This window comes from Talpa europaea (assembly GCF_964194135.1).
Source record: "Talpa europaea genome assembly, chromosome: 13".
NCBI lineage: Eukaryota > Metazoa > Chordata > Mammalia > Eulipotyphla > Talpidae > Talpa > Talpa europaea.
The window spans coordinates 61,616,567-61,639,701 of NC_140080.1; the positions used below are offsets into that span (position 1 = coordinate 61,616,567).

The 23,135-nt window shown below is 43.6% G+C and overlaps 1 protein-coding gene across 4 annotated transcripts in view; it reads left to right on the top strand.

Moving 5' to 3' along the window:
* LAMA3 (laminin subunit alpha 3) overlaps window positions 1-21,932 on the top strand; it is a gene marked incomplete at both ends in the record, with an annotated part of 236,526 nt that extends 214,594 nt beyond the window's left edge. For all 4 annotated transcript variants that reach the window (XM_084252823.1, XM_084252824.1, XM_084252825.1 and 1 more), the window contains 13 exons: window positions 797-914; window positions 1,317-1,457; window positions 2,182-2,321; window positions 3,050-3,181; window positions 4,188-4,341; window positions 8,405-8,574; window positions 12,089-12,272; window positions 14,409-14,549; window positions 17,484-17,643; window positions 17,748-17,878; window positions 19,626-19,719; window positions 20,903-21,022; window positions 21,787-21,932. In XM_084252823.1, coding sequence (XP_084108949.1) covers window positions 797-914; window positions 1,317-1,457; window positions 2,182-2,321; window positions 3,050-3,181; window positions 4,188-4,341; window positions 8,405-8,574; window positions 12,089-12,272; window positions 14,409-14,549; window positions 17,484-17,643; window positions 17,748-17,878; window positions 19,626-19,719; window positions 20,903-21,022; window positions 21,787-21,932 — 1,831 coding nt within the window. The remainder of the gene's footprint in view (window positions 1-796; window positions 915-1,316; window positions 1,458-2,181; window positions 2,322-3,049; window positions 3,182-4,187; window positions 4,342-8,404; window positions 8,575-12,088; window positions 12,273-14,408; window positions 14,550-17,483; window positions 17,644-17,747; window positions 17,879-19,625; window positions 19,720-20,902; window positions 21,023-21,786) is intronic.
* Window positions 21,933-23,135: the final 1,203 nt, after the last annotated feature.

Here is a 23,135-nt window from a genome sequence, read left to right on the forward strand (position 1 = left end):
CTTCTCCCCTCTCTGTCTCTGGTAAATTCTTTCACCCTCCCCCACATCTGGCCTGTACCCCGGTTCGTGTATAAATAAATAAATCTTAAAAAAAAAAAAAAGACATTGTTCTTGTTATAATGACAGAGCTAACATGAGGATAGTTCCTGGCCCGACCATCTCACACTGAGTCTTGCTCTGTACCAGACACCATTTGAGTGTGTTACCTGTATTTTCTCACTGAAGCTCATGACAACCCTGTGAAACAGATCAACCTATTCCTGTTGTATAAATGGGGAAACAGAGGCATAGAGCAGTTAGTGACCTTATCCTATAGCAGGCAGCCTGGCTCCAGAGCCCAAAACCCTAGGAGCACTACTTTACCTCTCAGAAAAAGTTTTCTAGAGTATTTCTGGCTCTAGTCAATTACTTCCTTCTGTAGTATCTATTACTATGTGTGTGTTATGTATAGTATGTTAATTTGTTAATCTACTTTCTCTTTACCATGCACCACCATGACTTTGCAAGGGAAATGGGAAGCAACTCTAGTTATTGTGCATCTTCTGTTTCTCTACCTTTTGGGGACCCTGTCATTCCTCTGTCAAAATCACTTTAAAACTAATAATGCAGATTTACCCAAAAAGGAAGTAGATTTCCCCAGCATCATAAATGACTAGCATTATGGAAATTCCATGAGAACAGATAAATCAAATAGACAATGGTAGGTGAGAAGCAGTCAAGGGCACAGTGTTGCATCTCCAGTTCTCAAGCAAGCCTGATGTGATATAGCTCTTCCTTTTTTTGTATCCCAAATCAGATTTAACATTTCTACACCTGCTTTCCGGGGCTGCATGAAAAATCTGAAGAAAACTACTGGTGTTGTTAGGTTGAATGATACTGTGGGAGTAACCAAAAAATGCTCAGAGGACTGGATGGTGAGTGAAGAGTCCAAAACCTTGTGGAGCAGTGCTCCCAACCAGCCCATTATGGTGTTCGGCCACACACCCATGTTTCACCTTTTTCTGGTAGCACAAGCCTTAGCATGAACTGGCTCATATACACTCCCCACACACTTGCAGAACATCTTCAGGTTTGCATATTAAACTTGTAGGAAAATAGGAGCATCAACTATACACACAGAAACTTACCGATGATTGATAAGTTTGGAAAATTATCAATACATTTAGATGATTGATCATGTAGGAAATCAAATTGTTTTTTCCCCCAGCTGCTTAAGTCACATTCATCAGATCAGGTGAAGTGACATAGGTTAAGATACTATACTTCAGCCGTGAAATATTACAATGTCAGTAACTTATTCCATGTTTGTTTTTCAGCTTGTGAGATCTGCCTCATTCTCCAGGAGAGGGCAGTTGAGTTTCACCAACTTGGGCTACCCACTGCCCCACTACTTCCAGGCCTCCTTTGGATTTCAAACCTTTGAACCCAGTGGCATGTTATTAAATCACCAGACAAGGGTATGAAATATTTCATGAATATTGAATACAATTTAATCCTGTCTCAAAATTTGATGTCAAAAGCAATAGAGAGATTTTGAAGGTAAATTAATTTTACAGTTGTCATCTTAATTTTGCTGATCATTTTTTTTCTTCCAAGTGGAATTTTTATAGTTTTCAACAAAATTAAGATGACAACTATAAAACTACACATATTTTTATTAAGAATTGACAGAAAGAATCAAATCATCTTGCCCAAACTTAAGTCTGCAGAGTTTGACTTTGGAAAATTGAACTTCATAGAATAATGACCAGAAAATAAAAAATTCATAATGACCGAAGAGAAGACATCACTATTATAATCATATATTTAAAAATTGAGGAATCAAGTTAGAAAAGAATTGATCCTGATAAAAATAACTTCAACAAGAATGAAAGAGAAAATAGAAAAATTTAGAATGCTTAAACCGTTTTTGTATAATTGATGGAGACATTAAATCAGTCCTTAAAATGATTTTGACAGATTCATCAATGTTGGAATAATTTGTTTAAGATTTTTATATTCATCGGCATGGAGTCAAAATAGTCAAAAATAATCTTTCAATGAATTTAGCACAGTCAAAACTTTCAAATCTAAATGCCCTGTTTTATACGTTGTTTTAAATCATAAAGTCTGTATTGATACATTCATTCTCCTGAAGTGCAAATTACCTGTGTTGATGGGTCTATTATATGCTGATTTCAGACTAGCAGCCTGCAGGTCACCCTGGAAGATGGTCACATTGAACTGAGCAGCAGGGATAGCAACAGCCCAATTTTTAAATCTCCACAGACATACATGGATGGGCTACTGCATTATGTATCTGTAATAAATGACAACTCGGGGTGAGTGGAATGGCAATTCACACATTCTTACTTTATTTAGTCTCAAGGAATTTTTCTGGAGTCCTTGGGGAAAATGTTTGTACTTAACACTGAAACTAGTACTACTAAGTCCTTATTTCTTCCTGGTTCCATATCAATTTCCTCATTGGGAAAAAAAAAAAAGTCAACAGTTGGATGGATGAACTGAGACTTGTTCAAAATGGAATACTATAAAGCAGTGACAATGAAAGAAGTACAGTTATGTACAATGACGAACTTCCAACATAATGCTGAGGGAAAGAATGTCCACATAAAAGACTTCATGTTCTATGATTTTATTTGTACAAAGTTCAAAAACAGGCAAAGTGGATTTATTGGAATTCAGATAGTGTTTACCTTTGGAAGGAAAGGAGGACTAGAGATAGAATGAAAATATGAGGCAGGGTCCCTATGGTTCTAGTCAATTCTGCTTCATTTGGTTGCCGGTGATGTTGGTATATTCACATTGCAAACGTTCAATGAGTTTTGCACTTGAGATGCAGGCACTTTCTGTATTTAGGTTACATTTTCATTAATATGTGCAAAAAAATGACACGTGAAAAAAATCTAATGCTCTTTAAAAATCAGGCTAGTTTAGTGAGTTGTTTTAAGTTAAAGAGAGTAAGTGTAGGTTAAGGACAGTAAGTTGACTACATGGTGAGACCCTTTTTTCTAGTAGTTCTCACCCTTGCATTCTCTTTCTGTTTCAGACTCCGGCTTCTCATTGATGACCAGCCTCTGAAAAATAACCAAAGGCTACAAGACTTTTCAAGTTCCCTGCAATCCCTGCGCCTGGGAGGGAGTCATTTTGAGGGGTGTATCAGCAATGTCTTTGTCCAGAGGTACATTCTTTTCTCTTTGCGTGCAGCTGGTAAAAATGGCTTGCCCACAGGGAAGGCATCTCATTGGCCTGATTATCAGAGTCAGATTTGTCACCACAGGCAGTAGGAAGTGCTCATACCAAATGCCTTCTTTGACACAACACACATCCAAAACAAACCACCAACAAACAACACCTGGTCCTAGCCTCCCTGTGAGGAGCACGCGTGGCACATAACATTGGCAAAGATCTAGTTGAAATTAACTTTCAGACTATCGCCCTAAAAATATTCCAGTTGAAGTGTTATTCATTTTAATGAAGATTGTGCAATGAGATTTAACATCCCTAGTTTTGGAAACGAAGGAATTGCATGACCCAGGGCAGTGGTAGGAGGCCAGATTGCCACCCGGAATGCAGAGAGCAGAGTTGGTACCCCTTGCGAATGTCTAAACAACCTTTTCTTTTGATACAAAATAATCAGTTTTAGATAAGAGACAAGATCCTCCCGGGGCAGAGAGAGCATCCAGGACTGGTCATGAACCTCCAGCCAGTGGGCTGGTGACCTTCAAGGCTCAGGCAACAGTCCTGAGATAATGCAGATTTATCTGCGAGACATTCCTACTCCAATGTCATAAGATAGCCAGTTAACCTACTCCTCAGGCTTTATGAGGTTCACTATTCTAGATCATCCAGTGCCCATGTTTCCCCTCTCTGCATATTTCATTTTCGTATTTTCTATGTTATACCCACCCCAAGGAAAGAACTATAGTATTCTGACTTTGCCATGTCCTGACTGCTCAAGTCAATAAATTTCTTCAGCCCTCATGCTGCCAAGGCCTGGTGCTGGGTATTTTAGGGATTGCAGAGGTGAGCATAGCACATCCTCCTTCAGTGAAGCCTAGTGTCTCCTCAAGATATCATTACAAACAGGTGATGAAAGTTTACCCAGAAATCATGACAGGAAGAATGTGTACTTGTGGGAAAATGTGTCTCCCTCAGCATGTCACTCTTTTCTGCCCCTGCTCCAGGCTATCACAGAGTCCTGAAGTCCTAGACTTGGTCAATAAAACTACTAAGAGAGATGTGTCCTTGGGAGGCTGCAATTTAAACAAACCACCTTTTCTAATGTTGCTTAAGGGTTCTACAAAGGTTAACAAAGCCAGAAGTTTCAATATTGACCAGGTAAGTGTCAAAACCTTACAATGGGCTGCTTCTTTCAAAGGATTCTCATAAGAAAATCCTGCCTCCAGGGCGATGTTAGGAAGGGAGTGGGAAGGAGGAGATATGTAGATCACTGCATCCCATGTGCTCACTGTCCCTGTGAAGTTGGACTGATGGGCCATTGGCAATTGGATGACACCAACGTGTAAAAGCAGTTTTTGTATCTTAGTGAAAACTTGATAATTTCTCAGTCACAGAACAGATAGAGCCTTGATTTAGGTTTGTCAATTTCTGCCTAGCTCTTTTGATACTTCTGATGTGTCTCCAGCAGATATAATGGTTGTCCTTACAATTACAAGAGCCCTGCCTCTTCTCCCCAGAGACACCCTCTGTCCTGCCACTTATGACAGGGTACACACATGCACCCAGACCTTGTCGAGATCAGTGTGGCTTGACCTTGACTCCACATGAGAAACACCTTGGGAGCTTTTAAAATCTCAATGCTCAGGTACTTGCCAAGAATTAAGTCAGATCATCTGGAGGTGAGTCCAGAAGGGGCAGCAGTTTGAAGCTCCCCAGGTGATTCTAGTGTGCAGAAATTCTGAAAAGAAGTGAAATCCTTATTTGGAGGTGTGTAGAAGCATTGTAATAAGTTGAGCAGAGAGCTAAAACAAAGAATCTGACAGTATTAGGACTGAAAGAATTTCCTTCTCTGTTTGAAGCCAGCAGTGTGACCTCAGGTCTGAGGTTCCAATTTATATGATTGGTATATAACACTGAACACCTCCAATGTGCTGGCCACTGCATTAAGCTCAGTAAATGGAATTTCCTACCAAGTAACCTTGTGCGATGAATACAGTTACTTGCCACATCTACAGGAAAGGATGCAGTGGCTTAGAAAGGTTTAGGAAACAATTTATCCAAGCCCCCATAGATGCAAGATGAAGTTGGTACCCAAACCCAGAGAGCCTTACCCAGAGCCCAGGCTCTCTTCAGAGAAACACACTCCTGTTCAACCTACTTTTCACTTAATGTCAACCACATGCTGCTTGTCTGTCAATATTTCCCTGCTGCACAATGATTTGGGGGAGTTGAATAGGTAGCAATGTTTTATACTATTAAGAAGACATATACTTCATAAATCCCAAAGGGTTGTCACTTTACTGTTATGAAAAGAACGTCGTGAGAACAGCCCCCATCAGGAATGAAGTCGGATCTTTAGTTATTCATTGTAAGGCTGAAAATTACCTAGAGACTAAATTAGCACAGCAGTAGTGGAGATGGCAAAAAGGAAATGGATTCAAAGCTGCTTAGAAGATAGAATGTACAGGAATTAGATAATAATTGAATGCGGGTAGCAAGGAAGAGAGGCAGGAGTTAAACTAATTGTGAGGCATCTAGTCCAGGTTACTGGATGGATGGAGGTGTCATTCATGGAGAAAAAAGAAGGAAAAGTATTTGGATAGAAAGAGTTTCAGTGCTATTAAGAGACAGGTACCTGCAGGACCGCCAGGTAGAGAAAGGTGGAAGGTAACAGAGAGAAGGCAATAGAGAAGGCACAGGACTTTGGGGTCAGACATCCTGGGTTTGCATCCGGCTTTTTCATTTGAAGGATTGTTTAACCTCTCTGTGTGTCTATTTCCTGTACAGCATAAATGAGATTCTACTTCTTATGATGATGTCATGAAGTAATAAACCAAAAAAAAAAAAAAAATAGTGCCTGACTCAGGGTAAACATGTAGTAAATATTGACTATTACTGTTATTAAGCACACTCATAAGCTAAGTGAAAGGTACAAAACCTGCTATGGGAATGGTTGGCAGGAATTTTCTGCCATTGATATGAGGTGGGTTTTTTAGGGGCGGTGACACACAAGTTGGGCCTCGAGTTGGGCTGAATGGAGCCGAGTGAATATTGTCACTGCCCGAGCAGAAGCCTGAAGCTGGGAGGCAGGATGTAGGCAGAATTCCAACTCACAGGTGCAAGACGCTGTCCATGCCTCCTGTTCCACCTTCACAGATCTTCATACAGTCCTTTTCAGTTCTCATCATGCCCCCCACCCCCGAGAGTAGAGCAAATGCCTTATAGGCCAGGAAAGTGAGTATCAGTGAGGTGACAGAAAACTTGCCTGAGAGCACCCAGGATACATGGCGGGCAGAGGTCACACCTAGGGCTGTAATCTTTCAGCAAAAGCACTCTTCGTCATGTCAACGCTACAGGCTTGGAAAGCTTGGTGAGCAGTGGGAACATTTGGTGGAGAAAGCAGGCTGGGGCAGGTAAGCTGGAAATCACGTGCCCCTGGAGCCAGAACAGGCAAAACTCATCTGCCCTGAAGTAACTTTTGACATTTAATTATAGTCAATGTGAAACCATTGAGAGCTTTTTTTTTTTTTTAAAGATTTATTTATTTATTTATACAAGCACTTCGTACAGTCAGAAGCGCGGGAGGGCGAGAGAATTCACCAGAGCCAGAGCAGGGAACAGAACAGGCAGAAAGACCGAAGTACACTGCTGAGGGGAGCAGCGGGCGGCAGGAGAGGTCTGCGCACCATGTGGGACCCTTGCCAGTGGCCGGGGATCGAACCTGCGCTGCAGAGGCTGCAGGCAGCTTCGCAGCCCAGCGCTCAACCGCTGTGCCACTGGGGAGGCCCGCCACTGAGAGCTTTAAGCTGTGTTTTAAGTAACCTGTGGGATGATATGATATAAACACATTCTAGAAACAAGGAGGCAAAGTGGCAAGCTACGACAATGGTCCCAGCAAAAGCCTGAGGGACCCAGCTTTCAGGGCAGAGGTGCCAGGAGGAAAAGGGAAAGAGTTGAAATAAAATATGCCACAGGGAAGACCAGCAGGACATAGAAGAGGCAAGGAGGAGTGGGTGTATATCTGTGATGACCAAGCCTTGGGGCTTGGGTACACTGAAGGAAGGACAATAGTGCCTTTAGGGTAATGAAGGAAGAGTTGGTGACAAAGGGTGTCCTGAAAACTGTTCATTTCGATGTTACACCACTGATACACAAAGGAGACTCTTTCAGGGAGGGAGGAAACCCCAGGCAGGAAGTTCCAGTAGGACCCAGGTTTTGGCTGTGATTTTAAGCAGTTAACTTTCTAGTGATTGATCATCTCCACTTTGCAACAGGCACACACAAAAGTTTTCAATTACTACATGAAATTTGCATTCTAACTACCCTATCAGGAATTGGGTTGGGGAGGAGAAATTTTGGCTGCTAGCTAAACCCACAGCAAAATGGCTTAAACAGTGAGGCGATCTGTAGGTGGGTCTAAAAGTCCATCCGGTATAGGCATATCCTAGCCCCACAATGCCCAGGGAGAACACATCAGCTGCCTTTCTCTCTCTGCTAGGAAACATTGCTCAGCTGCCCGCCTCCACTTTCCCTGAAGGTGCATTGGCCAGGCTAGGGCCACATGTTCACTCCTGATACACCTCACCCTTCACTTGAATGGGCTCCCAGCTGAGCCCTGACCCTGTGGGAGAGGGGGGACTGCAGAGAAAAAGAGGGGAAGAACTGGGCAGTCTCACTATCTTGCAACAATTTTACTATTCACATTTTATATTTAGTGTGGTTGTTCCCCAGTATTGACGCTCAGTCCTGTTCAAAAGTTCAGAGCATCATCCAGCTGAGAGAACAGACTTCTGTGCTGGCATCAACTCTGATGAAAGTGGGGACACGTGTGGGCCCTCTACCTTTCCTTTCCTGCTCTCTAGGTGCTTTCACAGCCCTTCTGCAAAAGTCCAAGTGACTGGTCCCCAGGGGAGGTGGTGGGTGGGCAGCTTCATGTCTGTCTGGCCAGATGCTGACTCTCAGGGCCGCTGTGTTCTTCCCCAGCGCCACATGGGAGGGGCGCTGCCGTAGCTGGTCCCAGGCGCTGCAGCTCTCAGGAACAAGACCAGCCTTGTGTAGGATGGGAATAACTTGTGTCCTCCCCAAGGATGAATTCATCTCTATAGAATTTCTCTCTTAGGAATGAAAGTAAAAACTGAGCCAGGCACTTAGCAAGAAAAACCTTGTTGTTTCCTTCCACTGATAATTAGCTGTCCTAATGTTTTGCTTCTCTTCCTTGCAGCCATTGCAGGACATGCCAGGGGCCTCCCGGAAGAGTGCAGAGACATGGCAAGATGCTCAGTCCTGCCCGCCCCCATCCCAAGTCCAGGCTAGTCACAGAGGCCTCAGGTTTGGGGACAATCCCACCAGCCACTTGCTATTCACACTTCCCCAGGAGATGCTGACACCCAGGTATTACTTAATTTTCCTGCCTTTGTGCCTACTGAGAGCCTGATTCTGCAGTGATTCTACCACCGGGCATGACACCTGTCACATGACACCTGGCACTAGCACATTTGTGAAAAGAGGGGCCGGCCTGCACAGGCCACAGCGTGTCCCCCCCACAGCTGGAATGCACATGTGATGTGATGTGAGGCGTGCAACTCGTAGGCTGAAACCATCAGCTCAGATCCCATTTAGAACTGATGGTGTTCTAAAAATAAGGAGGCTGGTATTTCTTTCCAAAGCTGCTATTTATTTCTATGATAAATCACCTTTCTTCTGTATTCTGTAGTCAGAAAAAAAAACATTCTTTTAGGTAGACTTAGTGCTAGATAGATCAATTTTAGAGAATATATTTGGACTTCTTGTGTGAACAAGTTGTATCTTTTAGGGAGGAGAGGAAATGAGCAGAGATGTTATGTCAGAAGAAAGAAGAAAAACATGCTTTGTTGTTTTCAGGTGATTTAAAGGACATAAATTTAAAAAAAAAAAAAGTGCTAAAACTCCTTTATGAATCATCTGCAGAAGCAGGATTGCCTCTGGGTCAAAATCCCTGGCTTTGAGACCTGGCTATCATCCCAACTTGGGACTTCTGGGATGTAGGTGCCAAGATAGGATTGGATACTCAAGAAATGTGTTGTTCTCCTGCAAGATAAAGTGGAAAGAAGCAGGTCCTGGCAGGGGGAGCCTTTCAGTGGAGCTGTGGGCCTGACACCTGTGAAAGGAAAGGGGCAGGAAGGTGGGGGGAGAGGGGTGAGAAGGGCCTCGGATTGATGCAGCCTGAGACCAGGCAGCTGACAGACACCTCCCGCCAAGATCATCCATAGGAGTTCAGTGTCGGACTCTCCTGTCCCAGCCTAGCTCATCCTGGGCTGGGAGTCTCGGAGGGTAGCTGCAGATCCCCTAGTATGGCAGCTAGGGGCTGGAGCCCCCTGGTTCCTCAAAGCAGGTTCTCCTGGAGGGGTCCCTGAGCAGCAACTTGGGGGCTGCCATAGGCTGTGGTTCAATTTTCCTAAGCCTGACCTTGTTTGTTTTCCACAAACTTGGCATCATTAGGCCTGTCTCACATATTTTCAAAAATTGCTACATCTCTTTGAACCTCAGTTTTCTCATCAGTTGAATGGGGATGATAATGCTTTCCTTGCAGGGAGGGGAAGTAATAGCTTCTAAGGAGCTGGCTCTAGAGGCCCACTCACTAAGGCAGGTTCATGATTTATAGGCAGATGTGAAGGTGGAAAGGGAAAAGGCTGAGTTCTGCAGGAGACGTCTTAGTCTCCCTCTCTCCAGCCTCCCTGGCTCTGAATCTTCAGCACCAGCTCTGCCCTCCCTCCCGCTGGAGCCCTCTCCCACCCCTTCCCCTTCAGCACACTCCATGTGTTATCCAGTCTCTTCTGGTGATCCAACCACAGCACCTGCCAGTCCAATGCTACATTATATGTAATAACTGGAAAATGTAACATTTTTGAAAGGAAAGTTTAAAAGTAGTCAATCATTTTGTAAATACAATTTAAAAATTATTATAGTCCCAAATACTGAGGGACTCAGAGTACATTTTCTGAAAGTTGCAAGACTTGGGATATTCTATTGTTCTCATTTTAATTTATATTTTAGCAAAATTTTGCCTCTTTGCCACTATTTTAACTTTTGGTGAATGTATAAAAGTGATGCTTCATGCTCTGCCTTCCCCATCTAGCCTCCAGTGAGGAAGAGTCAGTCACAGCCACAGCGTCATTTGCTGGGATTTGAATCTATGGCTGCCTTTTGGGGGGTGTTAGTCAGCTAGTCTTTTCTGAAAGGAAGTTGCTTTAAGAAATAATTGTGGAAAGCAAATGTCAAATTTAATGACCAAGCCCACATATGTAAAGTACTTTAATTCTGTAGCAAGTTCTAATAACCTCCTTAATTGGCTAATCTTCATTCTCCAAACCTCCGTACTAACACAGACACACTGAGAAATATTGAGCAGTGTCACCATCTGGCTCGTTGAATTTAACAAATACAGATTTCTTTTTCATTTTGAAGAATGTTACCCTCAAGGAAATTTGCTAATCTGAAGATTTAAAGCATATCTCTGTGTTTGCTTAGCCTCACAGTACTAAAAAGCAAAGAGAAGTAACTGATTTTTGTCTTCCATTTCCCCATTCTGCCTCCAACTTTTCATTTATCCATTTAATTTAATTAATATCATTTATCATTTAACTATTTATTATGTACCTCCTGTGTGCAAGATGTGAGGGATATAGCTATAAGCAGGATATACATTCCTGCCCTGTTCGGTTGCACATAAGCCATAGGGAATGGAGATGATGCCACTATCTCCACCAACTTTCTCACTGCGCTGTAAGACACCTCTTTCAGTGCACACATGCTCCATAGCAGCTTGAGGCACCATTCCTCACTGCATTCCCAGGGCCCCCACAGTGCCTTTGCACTTACTACATACTCACTAAATATTTGTGAATGGGTGGATGAATGGAAAGATGGAAGGATGGATGGATGGATGGATGGATGGATGGATGGATGGATGGATGGGTGGATGGTGGATGGATGGATGGATGGATGGTTATGTGAGCTTTCATAGAAAGTAAAGCTTGCTTAGTCAGATGTGTGAATGACACCATCACACAAATGAACATTAGTTTTCATTTCTGCTGTTATTGCATGGTGCTTGCCTAGTTCCTATTCCATCATAGGTGGGATACTAAGGTCAAAGTAATGTCAAGATTGATGGGAGAAGGTCTGTGCTTCTGTGTCTCTATTATAAATCTTACAAAAAACGTTTCCTAGATGCTTAAAGTCAAAATCTTGTTATTCAAGTTGCCCTCTGATTTCTCATAACTTCCCTCTCCTCCTTGCATGTATACAAAATAGAATGAGTACTCACCGTGCTTCAAAAGTACAGGCTGCTAAGTGAAATAAGCCAGTCACCAAAAAGACAAATGCTGTAATTCCCCCTAGATGAGGTGCTAGGAATAGTCAAAATTGTAGAGACAGAAAGTGGAAAGGTGGTTGCCAGGGGCTGGGGGAGGGGGAATTGGGGAGCTTAATGGGCATTGAATTTCAGTTTTGCTTAATGAAGTGTTTGGAGATTGGTTGCACAACTTTAGAATGTACTTAACACTACTGAGCTCAGCACTTAAGAATGGCTAAGATGGTAAATGTTATGTGTATTTTACTGTAAGACATGCTTATTTTCACCATGTGCCTGGACTTAACCCACTAATTATGTTTGCCATAGAATTTCCACCTTTTAACCCAACATGGTAAGGAGATTATTTAACAAATCATTTAACTCCTAGAATATCATGACTGTAAAACTTCCCAGAGAGACAGGTAATTTAATCAGCGCATGTCTTATTTTATTTACCTGAAAAATAGAGGCTTAGGATTCTGCTTCTCACCCTCTCTCCCAGCCTGGAAGATGTGGAGAAACTCTTAAAATCCCATTTTTCCTTCTCTACCTATTGCTTTCTTTTCCCCCCAGGCCAAGCTTTGCTATGGAAGTTCAGACAACATCTTCCCGAGGACTCGTGTTCTACACGGGCACTAAGAGCTCCTACATGGCACTTTATCTTTCAAAAGGACGTCTGGTCTTTGCATTGGGGGCAGAAGGGAAAAAGCTGAAACTCAAAAGCAAAGAGAAATGCAATGATGGGAAGTGGCACACGGTGAGTGCAGGCTGTGTCACAACCTGCTGGGGAGTGGGGGAGAGTTCCCTGTGGCTGAAGATTGGGTCTCACCACCCCCAGGCTAGAACCTGCACACTCTGGGGGAGCGAGTGTGGGCAGGGGAGTGAGTGTGGTCGGAGGCACTGAGTGCCCGACCTCTCAGCACCAGGACCGCTGCACACACCATCCACAGATGCCATCCTGAATGCCAGAATGGGCCTCTCTCACTGCTAATCTAGCCCTTTCCACCCCTCCCTTGGCCGCCTTACTCCCCTTGCCTACTCCCACCCCTGCTTCCTGGACCATTTCTCACCTCTGGGACAATTTCTTGGTCTCCAGTCCCCTCTCTGGGGCAGGAATGCTGTGTCCACAGCTCAAGTATGAAAACCACATCCCTGGCATCCCAACTCTTGCCTGAAAGCAACCCAGACTGAAGAGAAATACAGCCCTAAGGCAAGGAGGCGTTTTCTTTTTTTAAATGATGAGGGAACTGGAACTCAGAAAACATGTGATTTGACAAATTTCTCTCAGTGATTGAACAAATATCTAATGAGCTGTCATCCTGGAGCACATAAACGAAAGCCCCCAATATAATGTCAGATACTGGTACATGCTTGAAGAAAACAGTGGGCCGAGGTAAGGAAGTGGCTGAGCAGAGAGACTGGCTTGAGAGAGCAGTGAAGGAAGCCTCCAGGAGGTAACAATTGCATGAGACCATGGGGAGGGTGTTCCAGGTAGCAGGAGCACTGAATAAAAGACCCAGGCAGGAATGAGCTAAGTGGACAGAGCAGAAAGGATAAGGAATGGGCTTAGAAAGACAGGCAGGATCCAGCTCATTTAAGCTTTGAAAGCCAAATAGAGGACTATGGAAGCTTTTGGAGAGTTAACCTATAAAAAGAGAGTTCCATGATCAGGTTTATATACATATATATATATTTTTTTTAAAGATTTATCTATTGTTATACAAGAACTGGGGTACAGGCCAGAGGCACGGGAGGGTGAGAGGATTCACCAGATAGAGAGCGGAGAGCAGAACAGGCAGACAGACTGAAAGCACTGCTGAGGGGAGCAGCAAGCACGACAGGAGAGGTCTGCGTGCCATGTGGGAATCTCCCTGGCTGGCCAGGCATCAAGCCCATGCTGCAGAGGCTGCGGACAGCTCCACAGTGCAGCACTCAACCGCTGCACCACCAGGGAGGCCGCAGGTTTATATTTTTTAATACTCTGTTTAGCTGAAGAGACTAAAAGAGGGTAAGAGCAGAAGTAGGGAGACCAGACAGATGCTATGACCTTGACTTGGAGGAACAATGGTATAGGTGAGAGAAGTGGGGTGTCCAGGATGTGTTCTAAAGCAGAATGAGAGGGCTTGTGTGTACGTGTGAGAGAAACAGGAGTCAATAGTGAGTCCTGCGATTTTGGGCCAGCAGTTGGGTCACAAGTGGGGCTGATATAAGATAGAGAAGAAGGGGAAGTGGCAGGTATGGTTGGAGGGAGAGAGAGTTCAGAGCCAGGGAGGAGTGGAGCTGTGAACATTCCAGGGCTGAGCTGCCTGTCAGAAATCCCAGCTCATGTGTCAGAAGACAGCAGAGGCCAGAGGCCACAGCTGGGCATGTAAACTGGGGAGTCATTTGAGACTAGTTTCACAGCCATGGGATGGCAGAGTCCACACGGGAGCCCAGGGATTCTGACTTTTAGCAAGAGTCTCTCCTCTTGTGGGAAGAAAATAGCTGCTGCCCCTCACCCCTCACCCCCCATCCCCCGCCCCGCTCAGGTAACATGTGACTACTTGTGCACACGCTCTCCTTAAGTGTGTGTGTGTGTGTGTGTGTGTGTGAGATGTTCCTTCAGCTCTGCAGTCATTTATCTTTTGTTTAAGATTCCAGATCAATTATAACTTTTTATTCATTCGCTTTTGAGCAACCTTTTTAAAGCTCTCTTTTAGCTCACTCTGTTCAACATCTAACATCATCTCACAAAGGATGACGCTGATGACAATACAAGGCAAAAAAAATCTTTCCTTTTTTTTTAAAGCTACATGAAGGGACAGAAAACCCTTTTTTACAATTTCCTGTGACCGCTAATAAGACCCAGCACCAGAGGTAAGAGCATGGTTAACTCATTTTCTTTACTCTTTAGGTGGCATTTGGACAAGATGGAGAAAGGGGCCGCCTGGTTGTGGATGGTCTGAGGGCCAGGGAGGGAAGTTTGCCTGGAAAGTCTAAAATCAGCCTCACAGCTTCAGTTTCCCTGGGATCATCTCCCTCAGGGAAGCCAAAGGTAAATAGTTATGTTCAAATCATAGAGAAAGCTAATTTATCGTTTAATAAGACTTTATAACTATGTAAGATATTCAAGAATCTCAAAAATATTTTAGATTTTTTTAAAAAAGATCTAATATCCATGAGCCCACAGAGAGAGTATCTATCCCCCAACCCGAACCCTTCATTTTTAAGGTGCAGTTTGAGACACAGGCCCTGAAGAAGTGGGTGCAAGGCATCTCCATGGCTTTATACATATGAATCTCTTAGATTCTCATCCAGGGGATGCAAAAACATAGGTTTTTGGGTGTAGCTGGAAATTTTTGGTGAAGATAATGTTTTCCAAGCTTTGGCAATTGGTGCCACCTCTGTCATCTCTGCTATGTCCAGGCACCACGATTATTTAATGGTTTGCTCTCAGTCAACTCACTGTTACGTATCAATTTGTTTTAAAGGGTCTTTTCTCTCTCATAAATAGGAACCCCAAATCCTTTACTGTATGCAGTAAGTAACCGTAAAAAATAAATATGTGAAAAGTTATTGATGTCTAGCTAGACGACATGACCTGTACTTTCTTGACTCAGAGAAAAAGGAGCTTGATCAGGTGTGTCTTACGTAATTGTAAGAGGCATTTAAGACATATGAGCTCAAAGTGCCAAGTGTTCCTTGTCTAATCAGACAGGGCAGGAAAATGACAAACTTAATAACAAATGTGCTCTAATGTTTCCTGATATCTGAAATAAAATTACCGTAAGAACCAAACTTGGGGAGATTTTGGGCTAAAGGAAAGTCACCCCTTTATCTGTCCCCTGAGGGAGGGGTGCACTCATGGATTTGTCAAGATGAAAGTCTTTGATGGGACTGAGGCTCCAGGGAGCCCTTCAGCAGGCCTCTGTGCAGCCCTCTGCCCCTTGTCCTCCCCAATTTCCATGCTGCCAGAGTCATTGCTTCTGAGTTTTTGGTCATCTTCAAGATTTGCTTTTTCCCAACAAAGTTAATGTGGTGGCCTACAAATTGTCTCCACCTAAATGCAGTGTCTGATGCGTGGCTCCTCCTGTCCCTTTTCTCGGAACTAGGCACCCATTCCGGTGTGATGTTTGCTTGCCTGCCTCCTGGGGGAGGAAGGACCATGACTTAAATCTAGGCCAGAAATAGACATAATTAGGACACATCATTTTCCTGCTTCGATTATAGGGTGTCAGGCAGACCCAGCCTGTGGCTCCCCGAGGCTTAGCCTGGCCCGCTTGAGCTTCACACTGGGATTTGGGCCAAAGCCCCAGACGTCATAAAGTATTATTTTGCTTTATTACATATTACTTTTAGGTATCACACATAGTCGACAGCATTATATATGTAATACAGAACATTCATAACTAAGGAGGATGCTCAGTGTCAGTGTTTGCTTTCCATCATGTATTTCCCTCTCAGAGAAACCAGTGAGGGCTGGCTAGTTCAGGGCATAATTTAGGCATTCTTTTCACCTGGATAAATCACACCCAGCATCCCAATATCTGGGACATTCCATAGCAGCACTGTTTACAGCACTGTTTACGAGCTGTTTCTGCAGCCTCCCTTCAAGCTGTGGGTACAAGCCATCAGGCTGCCCTCCACCTGCCTTTCAGAGGGCAGGCAGCCTCTGCCAAGCAGTGTGTGCCTCTGAATACCAAGCCCCCGCCAGCCTGCAGGGTTCAACCCGAGGTTACGGCCTGTCCTAGGGAGCCCAAGCTTGGCTTCAGATACAAGCCCTTCATTGCATGTCATGGTGCATCTTAAGAAACTAGAAATGGGGCCTCACTGATGGTCTAGGGTTTAAGTCTCAGCGCTATCACCCGATCATCACCACTGCTTGAGTTCGATCCCCGGCCAGGGAGCTAACCCACATGGTGCAGCAGACCTCTCCTGTCTTGCCTGCTGTTCCCCTTAGCAGAACAGTCAGTCTGCCTGTTCTGTTCCCCATTCTGTCTCTGGTGAATCTTCTACCCACCCCCCACACCTCTGGCTTACATCCCAGTTCTTGTATGCATAAATAAATAAAAATAAATCTTTCAAAAAAATGAAACTAGAAATGTCATGGAAGCACAATCAGTGCTTTATTGTAGACACTGCATCTTCATATCACCATGTTCTCTTAAATGGTCATGTCCTCATCTGTCCCATAGGATCTGTCCCATAGAGTCCTAAAAATTTTTCTTCTAGAAGGGAGTTGAGAGATTTTGTTCATTGACTGAACTTCTTTGAGAATTTAATGAAAGTTACTGTCCCTCTTCCTAGGAGAGGGTACGTGCAGGGACCATCTGGCTGATAAACTAAGGAATCCCAGAAGTCCATCCTGGGCCCTGGGGCCAGCTTGGGCAGATACTGGGCTCTCAGAGAGCCCCCAAATCTTCCCACTGTGTCTCATGTTAACACTGCAGCAATCGTGATTTGCCGTTAGCACGCAGGACTCAACAATGTTGGGAGCTTTCTTACACTTTATTATTTTAGGAATATTTTGGCCTCTTTTTTCAGTCAGCTGACCTGCATTAAGCTATAGAACAGGCTCATAAAACACTAAGAATTGGCTTGTACCTGTAAAGAGATCTGTGAGTTGCAGGGTGGAAATTTCCCCTGTTGCAGCCCTGACTGTGTGGACCAGGGTCAGGTCCCCCTCCCTGTTCTTATTCCTACAGTGGCTGGAACCCTAACCACCTCTGCCCCCTGTACGCACACCACAGGGTTTGGTGGCAACTTCAAACTTCCACCACCCAGCAGGCATCTGGTATTCAGGCTCTTTTTGGTATTGTGGGCAGTGAATTGAATGGGACAGTCCTGCCTGACCCTGTAAGACAGGAAGGGTGAGCCCCCCGCCTCTTTACCCCCTTTTGAGGATAATTCCCCACCCTTATCATTGGATGCTGATGCTTTTCTGGAGTTGTGAGTAATGAGATTTTCTTTTTCTGCTGCTCGGTTGTAGAGTCTCCCCAAAAGCAGTTTTGTGGGGTGCCTGAGGAACTTTCAATTGGATCTGAAACCCTTGGATACCCCTTCTGCAAGCTTTGGGGTATCTCCCTGCTTGGGTGGCTCTTTGGAGAAAGGCATTTATTTCTCCCAGGAAGGAGGTCATGTCATCCTAGGTAAGAAATAGTTTGGAAGAATTTGTGTCTTTAAGTCTGAAGAGCTGCATCCTTATTTGAATTATGATGTTTAACTCTTTGCTTTTTTTTCCCCCTTTGGACAGCTAACCCTGTGTTACTTGGGCCAGAATTTAAGCTTGTTTTCAGCATTCGCCCACGAAGTCTCACTGGAATCCTGATACACATCGGAAGTCAACCCGGGAACCACTTATGTGTTTATATGGAGGCAGGAAAGGTGTGCAGTGTCTGATGACTTGGGGAGGGTCTGTGGGTCTACATTAGAGCTGGACTCCACCTTGGGAGACCCTAGGAGGTGAAGTCACAGTAGAGAGTAGGATCCAATATTGTAATCACGAGGCCTGGCTGCAGGGCCAATGTGCAATTTTCCTTTAGCAAGTAATTTGGCCCTCTGGGTGTTTGCTCTTTATGTCTTCAATCTTGAGAAAATGCAAACAAGCTGGCCTTTCTTCATTTCACCACTAATTATATGACCCTTGGGAAGTTACTTACCCTCTTTTAGACTCAGTTTCCTTATTTTCAAAATGTGTATGATTTTTATATCTTGGGCTTTTTAAAAAGAAGTTATAATAATTGCCATATACTTGGTAAATGTTCCTTTTCCTCTCCCCCACTTCCCCTTGTCACATCTCTTCTTCTATTCATACAGGCAGTACTAGAATAGGGTTTCTCTCCAGCAGTGTCCACCCACTCCCACAGCCCTGTGGCCACTGATGCCATCAACTGTCCTTGTCCTCTCTACACAACTCACTGGCCTTTGTGGTCTCTGCAGCCAATTTGGCCCCCAGTGTCCACACAGGCATCCTTTGGCTTTTTGTGATTCATTTTACAGTTTGTGCTTCTGTCGCTTTGTCCTTCCCATTAGTCAAAGGCCTGGTCAATCTCTTATTTTTGCCACCTCATTTTATCACTTTCCTTCTCAAAAAAACAACAATAACAAAAACCTCTTTAAAACCGGATTCTCCCAGGAAGCCTCTTTTATTTAAGATGTCCAGGCAAAGATTGATAAAATACCAATTTCCTTTCCTTCCATCCTTCCAGAGTTTATTAAATGTGAGGAAGAAATTTCCAAAAGAAAGTAAAATAGCCCAAAGTCCTAGAACACTTTTATTGAAGTTGCAGGCTATAATTTGGGCCGGCCTCTGGTAGGCCCAAGAAGCAGCCGTTGGGTTGAGAAAGCTTGGCTTTTCAGTAGTAGCGGGTGGAGGAAAGTCTACAGTAATAGTTTCTGATGGGAAATAATAACCAAAAAAAAAATGAAATCAAGATGTGGTGACCTTCATAATAGCATGACATTGCTTAACTTGAAAAATGCCTGAGAATAGGCTGCACTGCCTAATGCAAATTAAATGTAAATTATTTATAAACGTGCTTATTTTAGTCCTCTCCTCTCATTCACCTTTCAGCCCTAGGACTATCCTGACCTAGAGAGTGGGAATGTAGGAATGCTACACAATAAATAGCATGCTAAGGGTCTGACCACTTAAATGTGCCCAGTATATCGAATTCCTTGGACAAGAACCCTCTATAAATCAAGTTTTCATGGAATTACTATAATTGGCTGGTCCTTGCAGCAAGTCTCAGACAGAATTTTTGCCCTCCAGTTTCACATGCCCTTTTAAACGGAGCCACTGGCACATATTCATAGCTAAGGTAGATCCTTATGCTAATCAGTAACTATTGAGCAGGGCCTGGCAGGAGTAGGGGTCAGACGGGTAAGGCTCCTGGCCATCAGCAGCAACTCAGGTTGGGCATTGGGCTTGCAGCTTGCTTGCCTGGAAGGAATGCAGCAGAGATATTACTGCACAGCCTTGGACCCTATGTGATTACCTGGTGCTTCAGGGGAACCTATTGCAAAGTGCCCCTGTACCATTAAGAGTAGCAAGAGCTAGAAGGAAAATGGCAGGGGAAGTTAACGCCACCTACCTTTCTGGATAAGTTAAGAAAATGCATGTGTTTTCCAGGTCACGGCCTCTGTGAACAGTGAAGCAGGTGGGATCTTGACATCGGTCACACCAAAGCAGTCTCTGTGTGATGGACAGTGGCACTCAGTGGCAGGTATGGCTTTCTTAGCCTATCGTTCACACACTGAGGCAGTCTTCCTTTTCACCTTGACTTATTGTCTCAAACGCAGTATCAGTTCACCATCTGTTCATGTCTGGCTGAGGTCAGCCCCCTCCCCCCACCCCCGGTTAACATTATCACAGCCTCAACTGTATTTATATTTTTCATGGTGGTAGCCACCTAAAATTCTTCTTAACACAATGAGATTTTTTTTTTGAGTCCAGCAAGTTGATAAACTTTGTTTGTCTTCAAGGCAGTATAACATGGATTTATATTCTGACTCTGACGACAAAAATAAGAGGGCAAATCTCAGTTCTAGCCCTTAACTGTATGACCTTGGGCGAGCTACTTAATTGTTCTTGACCTTCAGTTTTCCCCTCTACATGGAGATAAAAAATAGAATACACCTCTCAGTAATATAAAAATTAAATAGAATAATGTATTTTATGTAAAGTGCTTAGCAATATTTGACATGTAGAATAAGTGTTCAGTGAGGATTTGTTAGGGTTGGTTTTTCAATAACCATTTACTGTTAATATAAACAATTGAGACAAACTTCTGGGTGGAGAAAAGATATGGTCTCTCAAATAGAATTTGCTATTTTATAAATAACTTGTAAACATAGGTTTGGAGATAATAGTAACCTGTACTGGCTAAAATGCCTTTTGTGAAAAGTGATCTTTTCTTGGCTAATTTGAAAACTACTTTGCAATTAGCTAAAAATTGCTAAGATGGGAGGAATTTTGCTTTGGGAGTCAAACGTGACACTCTGGAGTCAGTTTTCAGAAGTCACAGTGTTTTGGAAAGAAGTTGAGATGGGAGGCCGGGCCTTGAATCCCAGTTCGTTCAACTTATAACCAACCCTCTTGTCAACTTCCTCAGTGACTGAGAGTCACCATCTCTTCTGGGAAGTGGAAGTCATCCTATCCTCCTCACAGATTCACTTGAAGTGTTAAATTTGAGCATGTACGTGGAAGAACATAAATACCTCCTGGTGTCCAGAAATGCATTGGATGTATCTCTAGGTTGGCCAGATTCCTGGGAACAGTGCCCCCACCAGTCTGATAGAAATGAATTAAAATGCAGCCCTTAGTGACACAACAGTGTGGACATTAAACAGTGGACAGGGCAGGGCTCTCCTCAGTGGCTAGACCTGACCAACTTCCTTTCCCTCTAGTCACCATAAAACAACACATCCTGCACCTCCAACTGGACAGAGACAACAGCCACACGGCTGGGCAGTTCCCCTTCCCACGGGCCCACACTCCGGAGCTGCTGCACATTGGAGGTGTCCCAGGTAACCCTTATCCTCACTCCTTCTATAACCATGTTGCCCCATGTCAACTTTAACATGTCCATCTTAGCCCAACAAGTGTGATGCCCCAGTCCATGGGTTATTAGGGGCAGACATTGGCCAGATGGTGGAGGCGAAGACGCCTTTTGCTCCAGCACTCAGGCAAATCCACTTGCCAGCAACTGGCATATTTCAGGTTAGCCCAGCCCCATTACTGCTGCTTTCCCTTATCCCAAGGCTAAAATTTATCAGCCTCTCTTAAAAGTTTGCATTAACCTCTTATCAGAGGCCTGATATCAATCCAGAATCAGGAAAGGGACTGAAAAACTGGTCTCTCCTCTCTTCTCTCATTTTACTGGTGAGTTGTTAAGCTTGATGAAGCCAGAGTGAGAGAGCCAGGCGGGGTGAGATAGGGTTAAGTTCAGAACTAGAATTTTGTCTGGGAAGAACCTTGTCATTCTCATTATTTTATGTCCCTCTAAATAATTTGGATATTCATCAGTCTTCTGTGACCCAGAAAAGCGCTAGAGTTCAGAGTTATTATCTACTGATTTGAGCTGTAGCATCTCCCTCTGAAGAACCTGCGTAGTACCCTCTTGCTGATTTAGCACATCAGATGTAGCGTGTCAGATGCCCGCTTGAAGGAAGGAAATGGCTGGGTGCACTAGACCTTGGATGCCTTTAGCTCTAATAAGCCTGCACATAAATAGGCACACTCATTTGGTGGTATGAATTATCCATTGAGTGCCTCTCCTTTACTCTTTCAGCCAATCTGCAAACCCTGAAGCTCCCTGTGTGGAAATCATTCCTTGGCTGTCTGAAGAATATTCAAGTCAACGACACTCCCATCCCTGTCACTGAAGCTATGGAAGTCCAGGGCACTGCCAGTCTGAATGGCTGTCCTGCGCACTAGATAAAACCCATTACAGAGTGAGGAAATTCACCTTCAAAAGCACTGATTGCCCAAAGCATCTCTGCTCCTCACTCAGGATCATTCTTGATTTTAAGACATCATGCAGAGGGCTAGTAGCAAATCTGATTTTGAATTCCAACTGTGTGTACCCATCATTTTGGTATTCAATGCTACATGTGAGTTTTATATAAAAATTCCATTTTTCAAAGATGATGAACAAATTGTCATGTGCTTTTGGTAATATTCTTTTTCACTAAAAATTAAATGTCCTTTAAAGACCATTTTTCCCACTTATTAAAAAATAAATATCTTCTAAAGCACTTTAAAAACCCAAAAATGTTACATCTATTCAGGGGGTCTAACTTATGGAATTAAATTAATTTAATTAATTAAATACAATATATTTAAATTACAATGTGTTTTTAGCATAAAACCAATGGCTTGGTGGTCATTGTTAATCATATTAGTTTTTGGGTCCTTCTTCACAGTCTTGCCTACAAACACAGTTTTCTGTAAGTAATTACTGATCACATGCTGGTGAGGTACTGTGTGTGCTCATTGTTGAAACAGCTGGGTGGAAAAAGTAATCAATAATACCCTGAAGGAGTCTGCAGTCCAACTGGGGAGACCCCTTGTGTTGATAGAGTAGTAAAAAACTGACAAACCCAATAAATGAATCCACAATTCCACTTGGCTTCCCATGTAGCCAGTTTCCTACACCCAAGTCCAGATTATGACTATTCATTTCTTAAAGGCAAAAACTATCTAGTAGGGGAGCTGGGATGGATATGTGAACTATAATTAAAGTTTGCATGGCAAGTTAACAGCAATCATTGGAAAGGGGAGTCACTTCCAGTATCATCTACAAAATAAATGAACCCTTATACTAGATTACTATCATAACCTATCACATTCTCCCTAACAAGGAAGCCTATGCAACTATTTCTGTATCTGCTACATAGTATTTGCTCATCTGGAGAAAAGTAACAAAGAATTGTAAAATTTGGTTATAGTAATCCTGAATGGTGTCCTCACAGCTACATGCCCTCACCTGTGAAAAGGAGCCACATTCCCTCCAACTCAGTCCTCTTTGTGAGCCTCTGCTGCTGGCTTGCTGGCATGCTTTCTACCAACCACCTCTATGCTAACAGGGGATGTTCTCCCAGAGAGGTAGCAAGCTCCCCATCACGGGGGTATTCCATA